At 36.1% G+C, this 24,017-nt stretch overlaps 1 protein-coding gene across 1 annotated transcript; it reads left to right on the forward strand.

The window, feature by feature from the left end:
- The first annotated feature begins 666 nt into the window (after window positions 1–666).
- On the forward strand, window positions 667–4,422 carry LOC113055950 (suppressor of cytokine signaling 3-like). The gene is made up of 2 exons (XM_026222345.1): window positions 667–872; window positions 2,304–4,422. Exon 2 carries the CDS (start codon window positions 2,478–2,480, stop codon window positions 3,135–3,137), a length of 660 nt encoding a protein of 219 aa, XP_026078130.1. The 5' UTR covers window positions 667–872; window positions 2,304–2,477; the 3' UTR covers window positions 3,138–4,422.
- Window positions 4,423–24,017: the final 19,595 nt, after the last annotated feature.

Here is a 24,017-nt window from a genome sequence, read left to right on the forward strand (position 1 = left end):
CGATGTTTTATTGGGGTCTTTTGGAAGGTGGTCTACTGCTGTCATCCTATAGATGGCGTATGAAACAAACACAGCACAGTGTGTTTGAGTCGAGTCAGCCTTGTGCATACTGCTATACTATGCTATACTATACTATACTATACTGATCTTTACTATACTATACTATACTGATCTTTACTATACTATACTATACTATACTATACTACTACATAGAAAAATGTATACTTAACTTTATAGTATAGACTTGCATTCTATTTCGAATAACCTTATGTAACATAAGTCCCAGTTTTTCGTGAAATCATATTTTCGTGATTTTTTTTTTTTTTTTTGTAAAACGTTCAATTATGCATCTGGCCGTAAACGACGTTATAATACGGGACTCTGCAAACGCAATAAATGAATAAGTAAAATACAACAATAAAACATAATAATATGCAACATGTGTGTGGTCAGATATCATCAGTCATAACACACCGACCGCTTTTATATCCGCAAGGGCAATGCAACGTTTCACCTTGTGTGAACAGGGAAGGGAGGGGGGAGACATCCCGTAAAAAAGGGTCACGCTGATTATTTATTGGCAATCCGCCACGTGCGTGTGTATGAGTGTGTGGTTGCTTTACTGGAACACAAGGGGTGGAGCTTTTTAGAAATATCAGTCAGTACTTCAGCTCGATGGCACGAACCTCCACTACCTCTAATAGACTTTCACACAGCTGATCTCTGATCAACTGTTAACAAAACTGACATGAAACTGATCTTCATCCTTTTAAAAGAAGAAGGTCTATTTTGCATAAGCTCTTATATGGGAGTCACAAAAGGAGCTATGTTTTAAGAAAACTCCCAAGATTGAGTCGGATAACGATTTGAAGGTAAAACGACGCTTTGCGCTTTGTTCTAATGCAATGGAGTTATTAAGAATCTATTTTAAATGCATGCATATATTATTATATCGGACTGTTATGCATGCCTCGGTATGTGCTGTTCTACATGGTATCCATATTTTAATAAACTATGTCGTTGAGCTTTGTAACTCGAGCTAACACATAGCTTAAATAAGTCTGCTTTAGTGATGTATGTGACTAAACGACCTCAGTGTAACCCGAATAACTTGAATTTCTATTCCAGTTAGGATAAGAGACTGAAGGGGCATTTACAGAGTAATACGAGACAGAGACCGTGTGTCATGAATGAGAAATTAGGTTATTCACAACGAACCGGAGGACCTCATTCATAACCTGTTTTCTAATAGCCCGAAAGAGCGATCGAAGTCAATATCGGGTTTACATGGTCGAGCATTTCCTAAAAATAAAGCTTCGATTAGCAACTAGTTAATTTATCCACTGCACGCCGTTTTAACGCTTCTGGCATCTTTCTCTATTGCTCATCTAATAGTGACTTGTAAAACTAATATTTATTGGATTACTTGCTTAACTAGTACCACTAGTCTAGTAGAAGCAGAATATGGAACAGTAACAAAGAGTAAGATACATACTAGTGGGAAGTTATGAAATTAAGATATTTAAACCACAGATCCCTTTAGAATTCACTTACTTGTAGTATTGTCATAATGTCTAGTTACAATAGTATTAGTAAAACTGGAACAGTTCCAGCAGCGATGCCATACACACTAGTGAATGGCAAGTAGTTTATCAAAACTACAGATTCCCATGTAAATCATTAACAAAAATAGTAACTTGTTATCAGGAGTATTGGGAGGTTGACTAGCAGCAAAAGTATCAGTAAAACTGGAAAAGGTGCCTTCAACATTGGTGTTAATACTAGTCAAATATGAATAGCTGATTTAAAACACAGATGCATTATTCAGTAACAAAAAAATATCAATTTGTTACCAGATTGGGATTGGTATTGGGATAGTGACTAGTAGAAAAGTAGGACGTAATGATTGAATATATATTAGTCGCTATTGGAATAAGTACTAGCATCTAATGGTTAAGTTTATACATAAGGTTCATAAAGCACAACGACGAGATAAATCACTACTACTGAATTACTTAAAAAAATAAGTACTAGTTAAAAAACAAGACACTAATTAAAGAAGTTAAAACATCCATAGTTTATCTCCAAATGGGACGATTACATCACTGAAATGCATACATGTGAGCGGGAGGGTTGGGCTTTAATGCTGAGAAACACCTGTGAGAAACAACCAATCGAGTTATTAGAACTATGAATGGCCCTTATAAAAGTGATGTCATAGCAGATGTAAGTCTGCTGGCACTGGCTTCTGTTGTTCTCACTGTTTGATTGATGCTGACATTTTCCATTTGGTTTTCCTTCAGCTGCCTTCTATACCCACCGAGGCGTCATTTCATCTGGATGTGGAAGAGGTGCCAGAGCTCGGGACGTTGTGTTGGTGCTCTCCAGTGCATCAGCACCCTGGCTGGGACGGCCCTTCGGCCCTGGACCCCCAGCACCAGTGGTTGCCGGGTGGTACAGGGGGTGGGCAGAGCGCCATGGTAACACACAGTAGGTTTGACAGCGCGATGAGCAGTAGCCCCTTTGAAGGCGGCGCGCGCCTGCCCCCCCACCGGTACAAGACCTTCAGTTCTCGGGCGCAGTATCAGATGGTGATTGCAGCTGTGCGCAAACTTCAAGAAAGCGGCTTCTACTGGAACACCGTGGGCGGGAAAGAGGCCAGCGCACTGCTGAGCACCGAACCCCCAGGCACCTTCTTGGTGCGTGACAGCTCGGACCACCACCACTTCTTCACACTCAGCGTGAAAACGACCACGGGCACCAAAAACCTGCGCATCCAATGTGACTCCGTCTCCTTCTTCCTGCAGACCGACCCTCAGAGCGAGCAGGCGGTGCCGCGCTTCGATTGCGTCCTCAAACTCATTCATCATTACATGCCATCCTCTGGGACGGGGACCTCTTCAAAAGCCCGAGAGGATGGAGAAAGTGGAAGGAGCACAGACGGAAGTGCTTACTACATCTTCTCTGGTGGCGAGAAGATCCCTTTGGAGCTACTGCGTCCGCTGGCCTCTAGCATGTCCAGTCTGCAGCACCTATGTCGAAAGACTTTAAACGGTCATATAGATGTGTCCACCAAACGGGACCAACTGCCTCATACACTCCAAGAGTTCCTCCAGGAGTATGACGCTCCTATCTAGCTATTCTTGAGGGGTTTCAGATGAGAAGAGCCACATGGGTAGAAGAATAAGGCGCTTGACTGGAGTTTATCGCTCCTCACGTTGGCATCCGTCTGTATTGCAGGCCAGCCGTGCCTTCGACTTCTGGATTGTTGACTTTTGAAGGACAGCACGAGATACGTACTCCAACTCAAGTGCATCTGACATCTCAGCAGCTGTTGACACGAATGGACTTCCGCGTTCCAGCGGCCAGTCGGACTGCTGAAGATAAACACAAGAGATAGTTGATCAGTACAGGAGTTAAGTGTGCTGCTGTGGCTACGGTCCAGCCATTCTTCATTGATCGGGAGACACTCTCTCAAGTCTGTTTTCTCCAGCTCAACATTTTTTGACTTTCTCTTGGAAGGAAGGAGCGAGAGCTGGGTGTTTGCAATGACATACACATTTCCACTGCTTCTTGCCAAGTGTAATTGCCTCATAAGTGGGCGTGGGGGCGCAAACGGGGTGGCTACTTACCGTTCACGACCAACACTGTCTGCTATGGTGACTGTGTGTGGGGTCAAGAAAAAGGACTAGAGTGAACGTATTGATCAGACGAGAGGCCTGTTACTTCAGGCCTTTGACCTCCCTTAGCCCTCTCTGGAGAAGACGGCCCCTTAGTGGACTGTTGTTACTTTGTTCATGACAGGAGCCAAAGCAAACAGTGGTTTCATTTGTGCTAGGAAAAGGCAGGTTGAACATTGTTGACGATATGAGTGTATATATATGAATTGTGATTCATATACTGTGAAGCAAGTACAAGCACAGTATGAAAAATCTTTAGTAACTGATTTACTGTGGTCTTAGACATGAAGGACCATGCTTCTCTGATCACACGGAGAAGCATTTGTACTTTGTGTGCTTCAAAATTCTCATTCAATAACAACGACACACAGTGTTTGTTTCACTAGCAGGACTTGACGTCTGCTGTTCACTGAATGTATTATGAGTCTATGGAAGGGCTTGTGGTTCCACTTGTAGATTGTTTCTCTCTCTCGCTCTCTCTCTCTCTCATTTTTTTTGTATTCATATTTTGTAAAATCAAGGTGTTTACATGTGTGGCCACCAACAGGACAGCATGTTTTTTTACTCTGTCTTTTATAAAGATGTCTCATCTTAAGGTCTGGTCTGATGACCGCAGTGCAAGCTTGAAGATCAGAAAACTAAGGCATTAACATAGAAAATGCAGCAAGAATCTTTGCACATATTTATATTTATAAGATATTTCCATAATTTATATTAAAGAGCACTATTTTTACAAAATGGACCCAGTTATGTGCCTCGCATTTTTCTGTGTATAAAACAATGGTTATTCTGGCTGGCCTCGGGGTGCATGTAATTTCAATATGCATGATTTTTAATGTGGCGTTTGCTGCAGAAAATATTTTCCTCCAGTCATGCACACACACACACACACACACACACACACAAATATACCACAACTGCTCTTGTTTTCAGAAAAACAGGTCTGAGGCTTACCTTGAGGTGTGTGTACAGGATGTCACTCAGTGCTTTCTCTTTTGTTCAAAGTTAAAACATCTGCCTCTCTCTTTTTCTCCGGAGTGTTTTTAATGGTCTCTATGGATTAATCCTGGTCACTCTTCATTCCTCATAGAAAAAAATAAGGGCGTAAAATGGACACAGCACAGCTTTTCATCACTCATATTTACATTTTTTTATCTCTTCTAGTACCAGTCATTTGAATTAATATTGCAACTCTATTTAAAGTTACAATACAATACAATATATATATATATATATATATATATATATATATATATATATATATATATATATATATATATATATATATATATATATATATATATATATATATATATATATATATATATATATACAATTATTATTATTATTTTTTACAGATTGAGCATTGCTTGTACGCATCCAGTTATTTAAATGATTAACCGCTCTCTTAATTAATTTTCTCTCCATTTAACTAAGGGCTTTTATCAGATCTTCGTCCTCATATTAGAGGGTAATTAACACATAGTAAAAGTTGTAACTCACAAACCATTAAATGCCAAAGTAAAAAAAAAAAAATCAATAGGCCTTGATAAACTTCCTGAGAAAAGCCAATAGAGCTTGACACGATAAGATTTCTGACTTACAGTGCAGACTTTTAATCATAGAAGTAGGAAAGTGCATGTGCAATTGAGAGATAACCTAATTTTTATTACATAATCAAAGTCTTTTTTAAATCAGTAATGCTTATATGAAACGTTGTGGTTATATCACTGAATTTCTAATATTTTGATGAGCTATTAAAATAAAAGCTAATTCAAGTAATTGCATCCAGACTACATAAACTGGTATTAAAGCAGATCCTGGTAAGTTTTCACTGATCAGTATCTTCAGCTTCCTTAATTTTTGATTTGCATAGTTACACATGAAAATTCAAATAACATGAGTTCCTATAGCAGAACGGAAAATAAAGGCATATTTATAAGCATCCTCAGATGACTTATCAAAAAAGAAATATTTACATCACCATCAAGTCATTCCAAAACCTGTGACTTTCTTCTGCAAAAGACAAAACAACATTGGACCCCATTGAATTTAATTGTAGGCTATGGGCACGAAGAACACTGAAGCATTTTTCACAATGAAATATGTGCACATTTATCTTCACCAGTTCTTGCTTCAGCATTATGGGTAAATTCCATTCACATTCATACCAGACAGCCAAGCATAAGCAATGAGGTGTGTGTGTTTTCCCAAAAGGGCCAGAGTAAGGTAATACCCACGACTCGAGATTTACTCTTGTTTAGATTCTGAGAAATATGTTAATATTTATATACATGCATGGGGAACCACTGAACAGTCTCTTCTCACAACTCCAAGTGGTATCTCCCGCTCTGTTCTTTTTACGGTATTTGGGAAGTCTCCGCCTCTTCTTTACACTCTTTTGGGCCTATCTTCTTCTTTTCATCCCTCTCTTGTGTTTTCAAAACAAAGCAGCAGTCATTGAGTCCATGCCCCATTTGGTCAAGGCCCACGCCCGTCAAAAACACAAAGCCCTCGGTTTCAGAAAGTTCCTGACCACCCTCTTCCCAAAACAACCGTTTTGAAATGTTTTACACATAATTCACACTGAGCATTACGCATGCCCTCTCCACAGCATTTCTGAATATACATGGACGTGTCTGCACATAAGACACAGTTGCAGCATGTCTCTACAGGATGTTTATGTTTTACTGCTGTCAGTATCGCCTCCATTTGAGGCATTACAGTAAATCTGCTCACTTCTGATTCGGTTACTGTAAACCTGGGGAAGCAATACTCTGTTGAGCCGCCTGCCGATTGTCTAGATATGCTTATGTTTTTGCCCTGAATTTTGCAAATTTTAGGATAAGCCTGGCCATGTTGATACTCAGATAATCAGATAAGTTATGAACCGCATGGTAGACCGGGCATCATGGACATAATATGTGTATGTTTGTGTTTGCATCTGACTAAATGACTGAAAGTAATGGGACTCCAGAGGGGTTGTGCATGCTGGGAAACAGTCCAGTCCTCTCCTGTGTCAGTCCTATATTGTGGTTGACTCAACAGGAAAGGAATGCGAGGCCGATTTTTTATACATCCTGACCCGCTGCAGGAGTCTAGGGAAGACTCTGCAAATGTGTGCGTGAGTTCGTATAGGCCTTTGTGTGTGTGAGCATAGATCCACTCCTTTTTGTGAAACTCACAACATCTTTGTAAAGTCTGTAATCAAGTCTGCCTATAATCATACAGAATGAAAACATTATGTTAAAAGGTTACTCCACCCCAAAATAAAATTTTTGTCATTTATCACTTACCCCCATGTCGTTCCAAATCTGTAAAATCTTTGTTCGTCTTCGGAACATAATTTGGATGATTTTGTATTAAAACTGAGAGGATTGTGACTGTCCCATTGAATGCCAAATAAATAACAATGTCAAGGTCCAGAAAGTTAGAATAGTCCATCTGCAATCAGTGGTACAACCGTAATGTTATGAAGCGACCAGATATTTTTGTATGCAAAGAACTTTATTCAACAATTTGTCTCTGCTGAATGCAAACTGCATACACCCTTCCGGTCAGCTGCGACGCAAGGATATGTTTTCTATGTGTATTTTCGCTTTAATTTGAACGAAAACAGCGCAACCGTGCTGCACGAGTGACACAGAAGAGCGTATGCTTTTTTTGATGCAAAAACTTTGCAACTTTATAATCTAACCTTGAGAAACTATGAGTGCATTTCATTACCATCATGACTGTGATCGGTGCACTATTAAGGGCTTATGACATGTACAGATGTTCTTTGTCGCAAAGAGGTTTACTGCCGTTGAATCAAGCCAGTGACTAATCGATTAACTTCACACTGGTCCTGTTAGTAGTTGTGAAAACCACCTGTTCTCTATATTGTGATTATATCATATAAAACAAGTGATCAAGAATGTTCTCTTTCTAATCGCTGGAGAAGTCAATTCAAGATCAGTGCTGGTCTATCGGTGATATGATTTATGCATTTTCCTAACTATTGTTAGGTAGACCAGATTTTCCAGACATGTCCTGCCTGGGATTTCTAAATAGCTTAAAATGTCTGGATTTTATCTTTTTTTTTTCATATTATATATGCGTTTATATTGCTTTGGCTGCTCTCTGTAGATTCCACCTTCTTGCACACTGTTGGACAAACTACTTTTCAGTCATTGGCTACCTTCAGCAAGAAAAAACAAAAAGACAACTGAATGTTACATAATAGTCAATTTTCATTCCAGTTATAATATTCTATTTTAATATGCAATGGATTATCATTCTTATTATTAACATTTTGAATGAAAAGAAATAAAGAGATATTGTTTTTCTTGTTTTTGACTCATGACATTTTGTAATTTAATAATAATAATAATAATAATAATAATAATAAAGTTACATAAAGATCAAAAGCCTGGATCTGGCATGCATTTTCTGCAGATTTTCTCCCAACAGTTTATATTATTGTTATAAAAATTATATTTTTTCTCAGTGAAGTCTTTGCTTATGAGGATACTACCCAAAATGCTCTTTTGAGGTAATTTTGTTTGTCCGTTCAAGCGCTCAAGTGACTCTTTATGTGTATGAAAACAGTGCTGCAAATTTAGTCCTCTTTCACGACTTCTTGTGTTTGGTTTAAAATCTTTTGAATACCAAAATAGGAAAGATTTAAAAACATATATATATATATATATATATATTGTATGGGATTTCTCAATTTATGTTGGATGGTCTGAATAGACCAGAAAAAAAAAAAATTATATATATATATATATATATATATATATATATATATATATATATATATATAAAACGAATATTAAAACCAATCCTCACCTTGTCTGACATCATGCTCACTGTTTAGGGGTCCAAGCACTCTATCATATCCCAAAAGCACACAATATATGGTGCTAATATACAATACTGTAATATTACCAAAAAATGATGATCATAATCTCCATATCGAAATCCCAGTTGGCCAGAGAGTGTTTCATCTTTTATGAATCATTAAAACAATGTCCAGGGATGCCGTGAGCCTAGAGACTTTAGTGTACACAGTGACTTTTTAAAAGCTTACAGCTTAAAGGTGAGCTATAAAAGAATAGTGCTCATAAACAGCTGCTGAGATTCTTCACTTGAAAGGGAGTTGGCGGCCTAGATCTGGAAATTGTATTCATATCAAGCTGATAATATCAATTCAAGATGGGATTGCCTATTTGTTATTTTACAGTAACATATGTATTATGTTTTATAATTTTTTTTTACCAGCCTTAAAATTATTTTTTGTTATTAAAAATGTGTTTTATATATCTAAATAATCATATATATATATATATATATATATATATATATATATATATATATATATATATATATATATTTCTTTGCCCCCCCCCCCCCATAATTCTTATATTAACTTTTGGAAGCAGATCTTTTATATATATATATATATATATATATATATTTTTTTTTTACTTTTTATTTTTTTTTATATTATTATATTTTTTTTTTTTTTGCAGTGTGATGCCATTCGCTAGAAAAAGAAGTTGAAAGAAAAACAATAATGTGTCTAGTGCAAACATGCAGTATATTAAAGACACACTGATTTCCTAAACCCGCCTGAGAGAAGACACTGAACCTGATTAGGTGTCTTTCACGTGGACAGTCTGCTTTGTGCAAGGACTGCTGGTTGGACCGGTGTCCCCTGTGGGACAGGGGTCACAGAATGCAAGCTGGGATGAAAAGAGGCCTCGTGGGACAGATTTACAACAGGGACTCTGTGGTCAAACAGCTAATGGTTTGAGGGATTACTTGAGTAAGTCTGAAAGAAAGAGAGAGAGGAAGAGGAGGGGCCGCTGTGCAGGGAGCAAGAGAAAGGGCAGAGATTCCCTCTGTCCTGATTTCAAACTGACAGTAGGGCTGTAATGTCGGGATTTCATTTTGTCATTCTAGCTCCTTCCCTGTCCTCATTTCCATCTGTTCTTCTCTTGCTCTTCATGCCGCCTTCAGCTTCCCGTGTATGCACACATGCACACACACTTGCAAAGAAATAAAGTCCAACTATCCCCCTCCCCATCTAACACACATGGCTCCCATTCCCTTCATACCTCCCTGTGCCATCAGAGCCCAGTTTCCAGGAAAGAGGCTCTTTAATTGAGTTGACTCTTTACTGCTCTTGCAGTGTGTGTGTGTGAGAGAGGACACATTTAGACAGGAAGGGGAGGTGCAGAGCGGGAGCTCATGCACAAACTCACACGTTCCTTTACTGTAAGAACTCATTTCCCCCTCCTAGCTACTTGCTTTTTTCTGCACCCTCTCCTTCTCCATCCCTTCAATTTTCGCTTTGTTTGGGTCAGTGTCTGCACAGTTTTGGTTGTTGAACTCTACACTTACACATGAAACATGCACATTTAAAATGCACTAACATAATTATCTATTTTTGTGCAATATTAGTGCATTTTTGATTGACCATATAGTGTAGTTTATAAAGACACACAAGACGACAAAATCTGTAACAACATGCACATTCTTCTGGAATCATGCTGTGTGTGGATTTTTAAATAAAACACACAATATTTTTTTCAAGGCGAGCTTTATATACATATATATGCTATAAAATTTTTAAATAAGAATGATGTAAAAATAGAAATGATAAAAGTAATACTATAAAAAAATAATTTTCAAGTGTCATAAAATATATATAATATATATATATATATATATATATATATATATATATATATATATATATATATATGTGTATATATATATATATATATATATATATATATATATATATATATATATATATATATATATATATAAGGAATATATAATGAATGCATTTTTAGGAAACAATACTAAATACATTTTGCAAGGCTAGTAAGAAATGTTTATGGCTACTTTTATATAGACAAATTTTGTAAAATTTAACTAATTTATGAATTTCTATATTTTATGAGATTTACAAAATACGTAAGGCCAGCTTTAAATAAATAATGTATAAATACAAATAAAGAATTTTTTATAATTTATAATTTTATACATTTTAAATTTAAAACAAATAATAGAAAATGCATTCTTAAAACTCTGAAAAATAAAATGTATGGCTGGATTTATATAAATATATATTTTTAGAAAAATTGAGATAACATTTATATACAAGTATCATAACAATTTTATAAATAAAAACAATAAAATAATTGATAGGCAATGTACGAAGTATGTATAGTCAGCTTTAAATCAATCAGTCAATCAATCAATCAATCAATAATGTAAAATACTATTTCAAAGCAGGTGTGAAGCATTTATGGTTGGCTAAGCTTCAGCTTTAAACTTAATCTTTAAAAATTATGTTTAGTTGGCAAATTCCCAATAATGAACTACAGTACAAAGAATCCGAAATATTTCTACTTCAGCTTAAATTATGATTATTTCTCTGTCTCTCTTTTTAAGCTGCTTACTTAAAAAAAATGTTTTAGTTGTGTTGTGAATCACAAATTTTTAAAGTGGCTTCTAACATTCGGCCATTGTATACTGTAACTTTAGAAGACTGTTGGCAAGGGAGCGTAAACCTGAAACCTGCGCTACCTGGAACAGTGAGTTCTCCTTTCATAGATTTCAAAAGTTTGAGATTTTATGTCAGAAATAAGAGCTGAATAAGTCACTGAATTTATGTTTGACCCTGTCTGAAGGTTTGAGAAAGATACAATGACTTTGTGCCAGCTGATCTCAAGACAGGAAGCACATATCGCCCCCTAAACAATAGAACAGACAACTTTCTCACGTTCAACATCTCTTGATCAGACATCCCTAAATTCCACACCGTACTCAGATTACAGCTGACTGTTATAGAGCACAAAAGTGATCGGGAAGGATCTCTCCTATTTCCCTCCACTGACGCATTTGATTTGAAATGTCTATCTTAAGTGGACAACAGAGCTGAAAGGATGTGATGATATAAAAAAAAAATGAATTCTGTGTTGACAAGGTGAACAGCTAACCTGTGTTACTGACAACGTGAGTTTTGAATTGTAAACATGAACAATAAAAAAGGTCCAGCCATGAAGTTCAAACAAAGCCAAGCAACCAAAATGATACAGACAATGTAAAAAACAGAGAGAGAGAGAGTCTGCAGAGCTTTTGTAAGATCTAAGCACAGGAAACCAGAGAGATGAGAGAGGTTTCCTGTCTGCTGTGTTGGACAGAGAGAAGGTAACACCTGAAGGTTTGCTACACATTCCTCCAACTTAAATAAACTGCTGCGCAGACCCACACGCAACTGCCTGAAGTGTTTTTTCGCACAGAGAACAGGTTACATGTAGGCGTATTTTGACTGGAAGAAATCTCACCCGTGCGTTGAAAATCGCTGAGAGGACTATTAACGCTCATTCGAGTGGGGAGAGAAATGTAAGAAAGAAAAGTATGAGAAATAAAGCTTTTCAGAGCCAGTCAGATCACTTGGCTGTTTGCCCTGCAGTGTTTTCACTTCCGTCTCACCTTCTGACCTGCGGTGATGGACTGTCAGCTTACTGGAACACACGCAGCGCCTTTCCAAGGGCGGCGCAGCTCTTTTCGATTTGAACTGATATCTGATATGGTGTTTCTCTTCTCTCTTTACCAAAGACATTCCTATAACAGTGACCACAGCCCACATTTAGAGTTTTAAAGAAAAACTTGGTTTCAACCTCTGTTCGAAATCCTCACATTTCCTGAAAATGAGATCACAATGTGTCCGTGAGCTCCATTTGCTGATAGTGTAATTTCAGCTTATTTATCGTTCAAAAATAACTCCCTCTCAAGGTAATAAAACATTTAGCCTAAAAGTTCTACATGCGCACATTTTCTTATAAACCGTGATTAATAAGAATCACTAAATTTCAGAATATATGTGTAATACTTATACCCTAATCCTACAGGTGAGTAGTTAAGTCCATTTATCAACATAGGCTAATACACAAACAATTATGTGTGTTTATGAAAGCTGCACTGGTTCCTGACGAACCTGTTCTTCATATATTGTCATTGTTCATTCATTTATTGTCATTATTTACTTATTCTCACGTCCTTCCGAACCCATACAATGTTTATTTCTGTGTAAACACAAAATAACAAATTGACCATTGGCTGTCAGATCACACAACATAGTATTAAACGTAGCATTTCTTATGATTCATGCACTATTTAATGCACTATTAGTGTTTGAAGTCATCTGAATGCTTTACAGTCACATGGACTATTGTTATGTAGCTTTGACATGAACGGTTAAAATCATTCCACAAATAGTTTACTTATGTTTCAAAAGGGAAAAAATAAAAATCACATGACTGGATAGACATGAATTCCTTTAAGCAGAATTGGAATAAGGGATCGCACTATGTTTGGGCCATTTCAGCAAGTCATTAATCTACCATCAACTTCATAAAGCATAGTAGACAACTGAAGTGAACTGTTTAATTGTGTCTCCAATTTTCAGCCTTGATGTCAAGGGTGTTTCAAAAGATTGACTCATTATTTGTGTTAATATGACTAAGCACCTGTTAATTTCAATTATTGTTGAGTAGGGCTCATCTGTCATCTTGTATCCAGTGTGAACAAACAATTCATTCTTCAATGGCATGTATAATAAAATAATAATAAAAATCCACACGCATTTGTGCTCAAATTTTCACACACATTTTGTCATGTTAAATAAGGTGGGGAAAATATAAAATATCATTCAATTTGATTCAATTTAATTCACAGTCTGAATAATTATAGCTCGAACTTACAAAATAAATTAAATAATGTTAGTATTATTTTATTACTGAGGCAATTTTAAATAATTATAACATGCAACACATTTAATAACAATCGTATCTGCGAAAGCAAACACAGAAAGCGTCAGGTTTCTTCAGCTTTTGCAGATGTGTGGGACACTAAAGGTAAGTAACTTAAATGAGAACAAAAATGGACATGTTGGTATTTTAGAATAATATAACTAATCTGTTTCAGTCATCATACACAACTGATTCACTGACCCATTAATGGATTGAGTCAAATCATTACATGTATTTGTTCTGTCAGATGTCTAATGGTGAAAACATAAAGCCGACCTCTCACCTACATGTGCAAGCAATTCCATACATACAACTCTTAACAATGAAAATTAAATACTGTTCAGAATGAATTAACCTTTATGGTACTGGAAACATTTTAAATTTGTTTACAGTGTAAAACACTGTAAAAATGTGTTAACAGTAAGTGGTTAACAGTAAGTTTCCTCACTAGATCTAACCTCAACAATTGTAACATGTCATTTTACAGTAAAATGCTGTTAAAGTTTGTAAAAGAAACTCCATGAACTTACATTCCCAGAATTACCCATGTGGCAACTCACATTTAATGGTACTAATTGTGCATAATTGTGTTTTTTATTACTTTGCTGGTTTTTAATACTTTTTATGGTTTTATGCTACAACTAATGTTGTTAAATTCATGTTTATTACATTATTTTAGTGTCATGTGTGTTACCATGATGGTGTTTTTGTATTTGTGTGTATGACACAGTGTACCTTTTATATTATTTGGACAGTTCTTTTTTTTTTTTTTTTCATTTTAAAAAATTCATTTTCTTTTACAGAATTATTCTGGCACCCCCACTCCCACCTTTTTCACACAATCGAAGATAAATTCACCATTGTTATGTTGGTTCATAAAAGCCTATTAAAGCAAAAGATAGTGATACATTGGTTTACTGGCAATTTCTACAGTACTTTCTGCAAAATTCTTTGCACTGTGCAAATAGGCTGAAACTTTACTGTACTTTAGCAAGCAGTATAAAACCGACCTAAAGCCTCAATGAACTACTTGCACACAGTCTGACCTTTCAAAGATGCATTAGACATTAGTAGTCTTCTGAAATGCATTAATGAGCAGTCACGGCATGTTTCTGATGCATCCGTCTAATTATAGGGTATGCAAGCATGTTATTTCCCTCAAACATGAATGTCTTACTTACCAGAAACTAACCTGGGTGTGACAGATTCTTTGAGCACCTTTGAATTGTGACTATATTTAAATAATACATTAGTGAAAGACATGCCAGAGAGAAACCACTTCTGTTGAAACTTTTCATGAAATCAACATCACTGTAAATGGATCAAGGAAGTGTGCATCCTCTCCGCAGTTTCCCAATTTCTGTTCCTCTTGTGTGCCACCCCTGGAAAAGAGATTGCTAGTGCGCTGTCTGCAACACTGACGCAAACGGAACAGCCATTATACAATATTTCTTCCTTCCTGAAAATATTCTGAAAATACCACAGCCACAAAAAATAGAAAGCCTCCAAGAACGCATTTTTGTCAGCGTACTCTAAAGATGCAGAAAACACCAAACTTAACAAAAAAAAAGGCAGTATCATACAAAAATCACAGGATATAGAAAGATGGAGTTGTCATTGTCTGGCAAAGAAAGAGTGTCTAAGATATTTTTGCAATTTTTATTTCAGCTTTAAAGCTGCAGTATGGTAACTCTTGTAAAAATATATTTTTTACATATTTGTTAAACCTGTCATTATGTCCTGACAGTAGAATATGAGACAGATAATCTGTGAAAAAATCAAGCTCCTCTGGCTCCTCCCAGTGGTCCTATTGCCATTTGCAGAAATTAATCCGCTCCCGGTAAGAAATCAACCAATCAGAGGTGCGGTCCGTAACTTTGTTTGTGTTCAAAATGTAGAAAAATTTATATAATAAGTGAGTACACCATGCATCCATTTTCCAAACCGTGTTTTTAGCTTGTCCTGAATCACTAGGGTGCACCTGTAATAAGTGTTTATATTCAGGCTATTTTAGATTGCTTCGGGGGGTACCACGGCGGAGTAACCCAGTACCTTTGTGATTCTTCATAGACATAAACAGAGAGAAGTAGTTCCGGCTACAATGTTGTTCCACAAGCAGTTCTGTTTATTAACCGCTAGAGCGTCAAAAGTTACCTACCGCAGCTTTAAGATTAAGAAACTTCTTATCACCCTCAGTTTTCCACATAAAGTCAGACAATAATAACATTTAGAATATATATAAATAATAAAAAATCATGAAATAAGTTGAACACTTCTTTTATATTATTAACTCTCTCTCTCTTATTTTAAATGTTTACCATCATTATCGTCTTCCCCACTTGGCTGTCATCTCATTTTGCTTCACATCCTTCCCCTCCTTTTACTCTACTCAATCACAATAAGACCAACATAAAACTCTTGCCATGTGTTCTTGGAAACACTGATCTCTAACTTTACCTGGTATTCTGCATCTGGTCATTTTCCCCAGGGATTTCAGAACTGATTTGACGGGGTAACAACTGTTTTTGATCTTTCCCTGTGGGGTGGGAGGTCAGGATGAGATCATCTGGGATTTGACTTATCATGAATGACTCGATCTTGTAAACTGCTCCAATTTTCCAAAGCATGAAAAGCACTGTGTGAACCTCATGCTGATGTGTCACATTAGGACAAACAGTATCCCGCAAATCCTGCAATTGTCTGTGTACTTTTGGGAGCGTGTATGCATTGGCAACGAGAAACATCGGACTGGTCTGAATTACCAGAAATATGGTGAAATCCGGGCCCCAAGGAGACCCATGGCACACTTACACAAACACTCCATTTTCTTCTGTAGTGACAACAGACGGTCAGCTGGTTAAACAGTTATGTTGCACAATCAAAAGTAACTGCCCTGTGGTGTGCTTTCTCCAATATATTCTCCACTACTTAATAAATGTAATAAATAAATAAAAAAGATTATTATTATTCTAAATAAAATTATAGCTAGATGTTTAACAGAACTGATACAGTCAATTAAATTTATTAATACATCATAAAAATATGATAAATCACTTCAGTCGTTAAAAGAATCATCATCGATAATAATAATAATTATAATACAATAATTGAAAAATCTATTTATTGCACATTATTTATTAAAATATATAAAATAAAATTATATTTTGTTTATTTTAGCAATGATAATAACAAAAACATTGTTTGTCTTATTGCTGTCTTGATGTTTAATAATACTGACAGTCAATTAAAATGTATTTTAATACTTAAATTATTAATATTATTATCATTGTCAAAAATAAATACATCACCAAATAATAATAATAATAAAAAAACTATTAAAAGTTATAAACCATATAATAATAATAATAAATTTCCAATAAAAAAAAAAATGTACTGGAGAAAAGGCTCAACAGGGCAGTCACTTTGGCTTGCCAATGTAAGCCAGTCAAGTTATTCCATACCCCACTCAGTAAACATTTCTTTATAGACCTTTATGTCATACTGGAACAAAAAGCGCCCCATTCTACTGCAAATGTTTGTCTAAGGAGACTGCATGGCTGCATTCTTGATTTTATGCACCTGTTAGTAAAGGGTGTAGCTGCAATAGTCAAAAATAGTCACTAACACAACACCACAATCACACCATTTTAATGAGACTTTGTAGGTCAAACATCTCGGCACCATCACAGAAAGCCAGCATTCTCTACAGTTTCCACACATATAAGTTCAGAGTGACTAAACTCTGCAAAATAAGCATAATGCTGTCCGCGTAAAAATATAGGCCAAATTCCACAAGGAGCAGTGATGACTGTAACAGGACAGTAGGTCGGACGAGCTGCATTTTCTCTGTGACGCCAAAACGAGGGCAGCCAATAACAGCTGCTCCACTCTTTTAAAAACATTGATCTTACAGCACTGAGTCCACTCATCCGGGAACATACGCAAACGCTCCAAAACAACACAGCTGTTTCCATGGCAACGGCAGGGCTGGGGCCACACGGACAAACGAGTTCTATTTCATGTAGGCTGAGATTTCTTAACACACAGTAAAATATGAGCAAGCAAATCGCTTTGTTTGCTTAACATTTTCTTTCAGAAGCACACGTGGCACAACTTTTCCCCGAAAAACGAATTGCTGATACATAGCTTGGTTGCAGCATGTTAGGATGTACTGTAAGTTGCAATATTTATGAGCTCTAAGCAGCGCATATCAGATTTTTTGAGAGCAAAACTCTAAATTCCTCTTTAGGTTGTTAGAATTAATAGAGATGATGTCACAAAAACACACACAAATGGCTGTATAAATAATGCATTTGATCAAAATGCTTGGCAAAAGTTTATTTCAATCATATCTAGCGGTGATAAAGCACATATTATAATCAAAAGGTTTTTTTTTTTTTTTTTTTGCAATAAAGCTAATGCAGTAATTTCCATTATAATGGAAAGTTATAAAATATGTACAAAGTGAACAGGGTCACTGTCAAATTTGTAATGGCCTTAAAAAAAAGTAGTTTTCCAGTAATTTATGTTGAGATACAATGGCTGCATGGTCACATTAAGAAAGAATATAGATTATTATAGACAGTTTAAGTAAAAAATACACTCTTCAATCCTCCAGGGCTTTTTTAGAGTTAGCAGTAGTAAGTCAGGAGAAAATATGGTATGTCATTTATTTGATGATTGGTTTCAAGGGTTTTTTTTTTTTTGACTCACAACAAGGTCAGAAAAGGAGAGATGTTGAATAATTACCTGAAAAAAAAAGAGAAAATGGGGAGCAGGAGGGGCTCAATGATGTTAACAATGGGCAAACGTTGAGGTTTTCTATGACTCATTCTCACACATGTGGCCCAGAAGTCCCAGACAGAGTTTTGGACTGCACTGAAGTTTCATTGAGAGACACTGGTTTGTGGAAGATAATATCTAAACCACCAGAAAGAAAGAAACCACAGAAACTTACTGTAAATGTGGGCAATTGTAGTAGACCACCCACTGAGACTGAAAGAACGAATGATAAACCTTTGACAGTTGGAGTCTTACAGTAAGTATAAAAACACACACACAGGCGAACAAAAGACAGAAAGGAACACAAAATGGACGGAATCTGCTGTGGACACCGTCTTCCTTTAGTTCTCATGGATTAAAGGAGCTTTTGATTTCCAGGACAGCTCACACAGGCCATGAAACAGACGAGAGAGAGATGTGAGTCACTCTAGGAACAGATGTGCCCTCTCACGCCACCCGTTTCCTTCATCAGCGCTCATCCAGAGGTTTCTGTCGCAGAAAAACAAAAAATGAAAAAATTCCGGCTTTTCTTGCAATTGTGAGGCTTATACTCAGAATACAAAGGAAAAAAAAAAATTTGCAAGATGTAAACACAATCAAGTTTATTAGATATAAACACAACTGCAAGAAAAAAAGTCAGAACTGTGAGATAAAAACTCACCATTAGCCTTTTTTACCAGCCCCACTTTGACTTTTGATTTGTGAAATGCACACAGACATGTTTGTTTGTATGCATACATGTGTAAAATTGTCTAAACAAGTACATTCTCATCTTCATGCTATTTAAATCTGCAGCGGTAAACAGGAAGACTAATTATATTTCATTTGTACTATACAGGAAGCATTTTCAAAAAGATAAAGCAAGTTCAAATGCAATCCGGCTATGGGACAAAGGTCTGTAAACAGCTCACAAACCAGTAAAGTTAAAGAGACACTGCTATTGTGCATAAAACTTAATGCCTAACCGCAGTGCACAAGTCAGCAAATCAGAGACCATAATAATAATAAAGTTTATTTTTATTTAAATCTGGATTTAAAGATTTAAAACCCTTTGGAAAAGTATTTACCATGCATATTCGCTTACTTTTATCAGCATGTTCTCTAAATAATTACTCAATATCCTAAACACAAATTTTTAATTTCTATCTTATTAATTCAATCAGATTGTGTTTGTCTACAAGTGTGAATAGAACAGGCCACATTTTAGGAGTATTGCTATTAATTCCATAGGGTTTACAAACTTTTTCTTGCAACTGTAAAAATGTGATCATGTGAACTTTGTACAAATGCTCTGACGTAACTGACATTAACATTCTCAAGTGATGTTAAAGAAAAAGTTGGACAAACCAAATAAAAAAAGACGGATTCTGAATTAGTCCTTTCTGGACTGTTCTTTCACACATTCTCCAGTGCAGTGACCTACACATGATAACTCCTGCATTGTCCCTGTGGTCATTTGTATTACTGGCCATCAGTCATGTGTGGTGATTGCTTCATCTGTAATCTGTTGAAATGGAGTCTGGGGTCAAGGCTGCCCGCAGGATTGGCTCACTGCTCTCCGGAATGAGACTCCATGTTTACTCAAGGGGTGAAGGGTTGGTTCAGCTGGTAAAATATGCTTTGTTTTTTAATCACACAGCAGTTATATCCAGGAAAGCATTTGAAAAAAAAAAAAAAAACACACACACACCCTATTTTCCATCAATGTGCCTCAAAAGCAGATAACAGCAACTGAATCTCACACTGACTGATATTGACTAATAAAATTTGTTGCAAACTTCAGTGACTCAGCTATATGCATTTCCTGTGGAATGTTGAAATTTTGGAAATCAATTACTCAGTGTTTTTTTAAAGGCAATTCATTCTTTGAAAATGTTACATTTCTCATGATGAAAGCTTTGTGTCAATATTATAGACCAAATCGTATATAGAATAGTTCCCTGCACTTTCAAAATAAACTTTCCTCAGTGGTTTAGGTTTGGCAAATAACCTTAAAAAATGAAAATTAAAATGATTAAAAATGTTAATTAATGAAGAAGTAAATAAAAGACAATACTAAATGCAAATACAATGCAACTAACCACAAACACAGTCAGGACAGCAAATATTTCGTTTTTGATGTCGTCCAAAAAGACTCGACAATAGTTTTTTTTTCTGATAGACAGTTAGCTGAATTAGAGAAATGTCAACACAGACAGGTGACCCTCATCTTGAAAAACCATAAACATTCTAAACAACAATATGGAAAATATGACGCTGACTCAAATAAATATGTATTCACTTTCTGTGAGGATCAACATGGTTTGTGTCAACTACAATGTGTTTTATACTGTGTATTATTTGCTGCAAAGAGCATAAAACCATTGAAATTCAAGAGACCATTTACTATTCAGCTCATGCCTTATTAATATTTTTAAATACTGCTGAGCCTATGCAATTACTGGTCATTTGAATACATTTACAGCAGAAACCATTTTTCAAAACCACTGCTTTAAATGACTATTACATAAATGGTTTCCCAAAATACTAGAGAATTAAAGGTTTTTATAGGACTTCAAAAGGTTGTCCATAAAGGCATAAGTCTGCAAAACCCTTTTTGGTTTCAGATTGGAAACTTTATTTCTTAAGAATGCACAAAATAGTATTCCCTTGATTATGAAGACCTAATTTCTCCACTTACAGGCCGTAAATTGAACCAGACCAAAAATATACCAAGTCAGTCTCCAAACGTTCTGTTCTTTAGTCTAAACACAAGGCTTTAACGTTGTGAGATTGACGAATTGTTTATCTGTGGTATTTTGTGGCTGTCCTCAACCATCAGTCTTCGTTTGATGGTTGGCGTTCTCTGGGTGTGAGTTTTCTCAATGTACGTGGTTATATCAAGTATCAAGTCGTGTGTGCGTGAGTGGAAGTTACCACACAGGGGTGATGCTGGGAGATGTCCAAACAAGTTTAGCTCATTGAAGAAATGACTTTCCATCAGTGAGAGAAATGACGCATACACCCCATTAGTAAGATCTCCTTCCTCCAACCACAAAATGTGCCTGAAACAAGACATGTTCTGATACAAATCAACAATTCGTCATCGCAAAGAGGAACCTTCAAGACCTCTCTTAGTCCTTCACATATCTTCCATATCTCTCATAATTCATGTTAATGGAAGCATGACTAAGAATGCTTTTTATAATATTTCCCCATTTTTGGTTTCAGATAGTCTAAGAACAGTTACACTAACCACTGAGCTGATAAACACAAGCTGAACACAGTGGAACAAAAATCTGAAGAGGAAATCAAAGATGTTGCCATTTTAACAATATTTGACTTGTTGAGTGGGTGAATTATGCCTGCTTTCATGAAACAGTAGACAGACTCAGTGTTGAATTAATATAATTAATACTGGTTCCAATCAAAGAGGACATGGTGACTTATTGGTAAATAAAATGTTCAGCATGTTGCACTGTGAGCAGCACCAGAAGTGCTTAAGTCTATGAAAGAGACTTTTTTATTGTCTGGTGACTAACAGTGGAATCTGGGCTTGAGCTCTAGTGTGAGCAATGGCAATATTTCCCACTTCCCTCTGCGTTTACTATGACGCATTCTTGATAGTCAGTGTTTATTCGGGCATTTTTTAGAATTAAACAAAGATGTTCATAGTTTGAAATAAGAGGCAATCAATATAAATAAAATCCCGGTTGCTCTCACATTGACTGAGGTGTGTGAAGATCTTTTCGGGATGAGAGATGTTCGAGGGAAAGCCTCCATTCTGGATCCTGCCAAACAACTGACCAATAACCATGACTCATGACTTCCCTGCACTGCAAACTCTTTCCTCATTACAGATACCTCAGGGGATAACGGTGCTTTAGAGCACATCTTTCTTTACTGTGTTTTAGAAAAGCCCAATTTTTTACGTTCCCTGAAAGCATAGTGTAAATTCAGAAAAAATATATTGCAGTTAATTGCTTAAAAAACAAAAAACAAAAAGTGAAATATCCCATTTTAAAGTGTTTGTGACAACCTAGACTGAAGAAGTTAAGTTCCTGTAGTTCAAACAGTACAGAACTGCACTACTGATACTAAAGTTCATGGGTTTGACTCATAGTCACTGAATGAAAATGTGTATCTTGTGTATAATTCAGTGCAAGTTATTTCTGCCAAAAGAATACATATACAAATATTCTATATAAAAATGTACTAAAATAAAATTTATATAATTAAATTGAATAATTAATATGAAAATCAATAATGCAAAAGTGTATTATTTCTACAACAACATACAGGTACATACTACAAATGCAAAAATAATTGTTTTCAAACAAGTTTCCCAAAAACTTTCCATGTCTGTCATTGGTCAAAAACCAAATAGCCCATCCAGTGTATGAATTATGCATGGCAACTCTTTTAAAGAAATGTTGGCATTTTAAAAGAATTATAAATATCTAATAAATAAACTAATGTAGATGCAAAGGTAATATTCAGAAAAAAGTTATTCAGTTTTTAACTTCTGTCGAGGTTTGTCAAATTGCTGTTTGCCACTAAAGCTAGCTAATCATTTTTTTTTTTTTTGTAAAACCAATAAACTAAAGATTTTGTGTCTATATTAATCTGAATCTATATTAATCTGATTCATAATGACAGTTCAACTGCATAAACCAGACTGCAATAGAATGCATGTGAACAACATATTTTCATTATGGTTACATAGAACTAGATCCTCCCAACCTTTTGTTTTAACTTTCTTGGGGGGTGAAGATCTGACCCCCCTTCCGTCCCGAACTCACGCTATGGGTTGAGCTGATGTTGCTGTGTGGGGCCGCTCAAACAAACAGAGCAATGTTTTAATAGCACCACAGAGCCACAGTGTTTACACTTTTCAGGGAAATCAGCCTACAAATGGCTTATTTATAGTTGTCTCTGCATATTCAACTGGGATAGGAGAGAAAAAGTATTTTACGCTGACAAAAATGTAATGACACTCATTACCTTTAACTGGGTCAACTGTGACATTTCCAGTAAGTGAGCTTTCGCACACAAATGACAGTTCCACCTTGTCGCTCTTCACATTCCTTCACTAATGATGATTCCTAGGCCGCACGCATTGTTGTTGCAAATAGTTTTGGCATTAACAGATGTGAATATCAAATTAGAAATTTGCTTCTGTTTTGTGTCCTCCCTCAACCTTTTTAACCAATAAATTATAAATCTCATTTTGAAGGAAAAAAAAAATATGCAAATGGCTCATTTAGACACATTCCATTGTTCCATCAAATTCACAAATAACAACAGATGCTCACAGCAAAGAAATGTGCTATTGACATGCAAAATATGTGTAAACAATGTCGAACCACCACGGGCATGAATATCATAATCGTGTGAGTGCTGTCAAAACAAAGGGCCCTTGGCAGTTCCAGTAACCCCTCTTTGTGGGCCCAATCTGAGGTAATTCCATTATGGCCTGATAAAGCCAGGGGCATTCCAGGAACCAGAGGCTTTTCAGCCACATTCCTCCTCTGAGCATCTGCGTCTGACTGACTGCCTCTCCTCTGCAACACACTTCAAATGAGAAGAACTGGAATCCTCCAAAACAACAAGTCCTTTCAGATATCCTGCGATTCTCGTAAAAGAGCATCAGATATTGTATGGCGTTTTGAATGTTGCCTCTTGTCGCGACATGAAGGATGGGTTATCTGACTGGCTTGTGCAACTATGAGCGGAAAATGAAGTGTTCAAAGGAATCTTG

Source organism: Carassius auratus, chromosome 37, assembly GCF_003368295.1.
Source record: "Carassius auratus strain Wakin chromosome 37, ASM336829v1, whole genome shotgun sequence".
Lineage (NCBI taxonomy): Eukaryota > Metazoa > Chordata > Actinopteri > Cypriniformes > Cyprinidae > Carassius > Carassius auratus.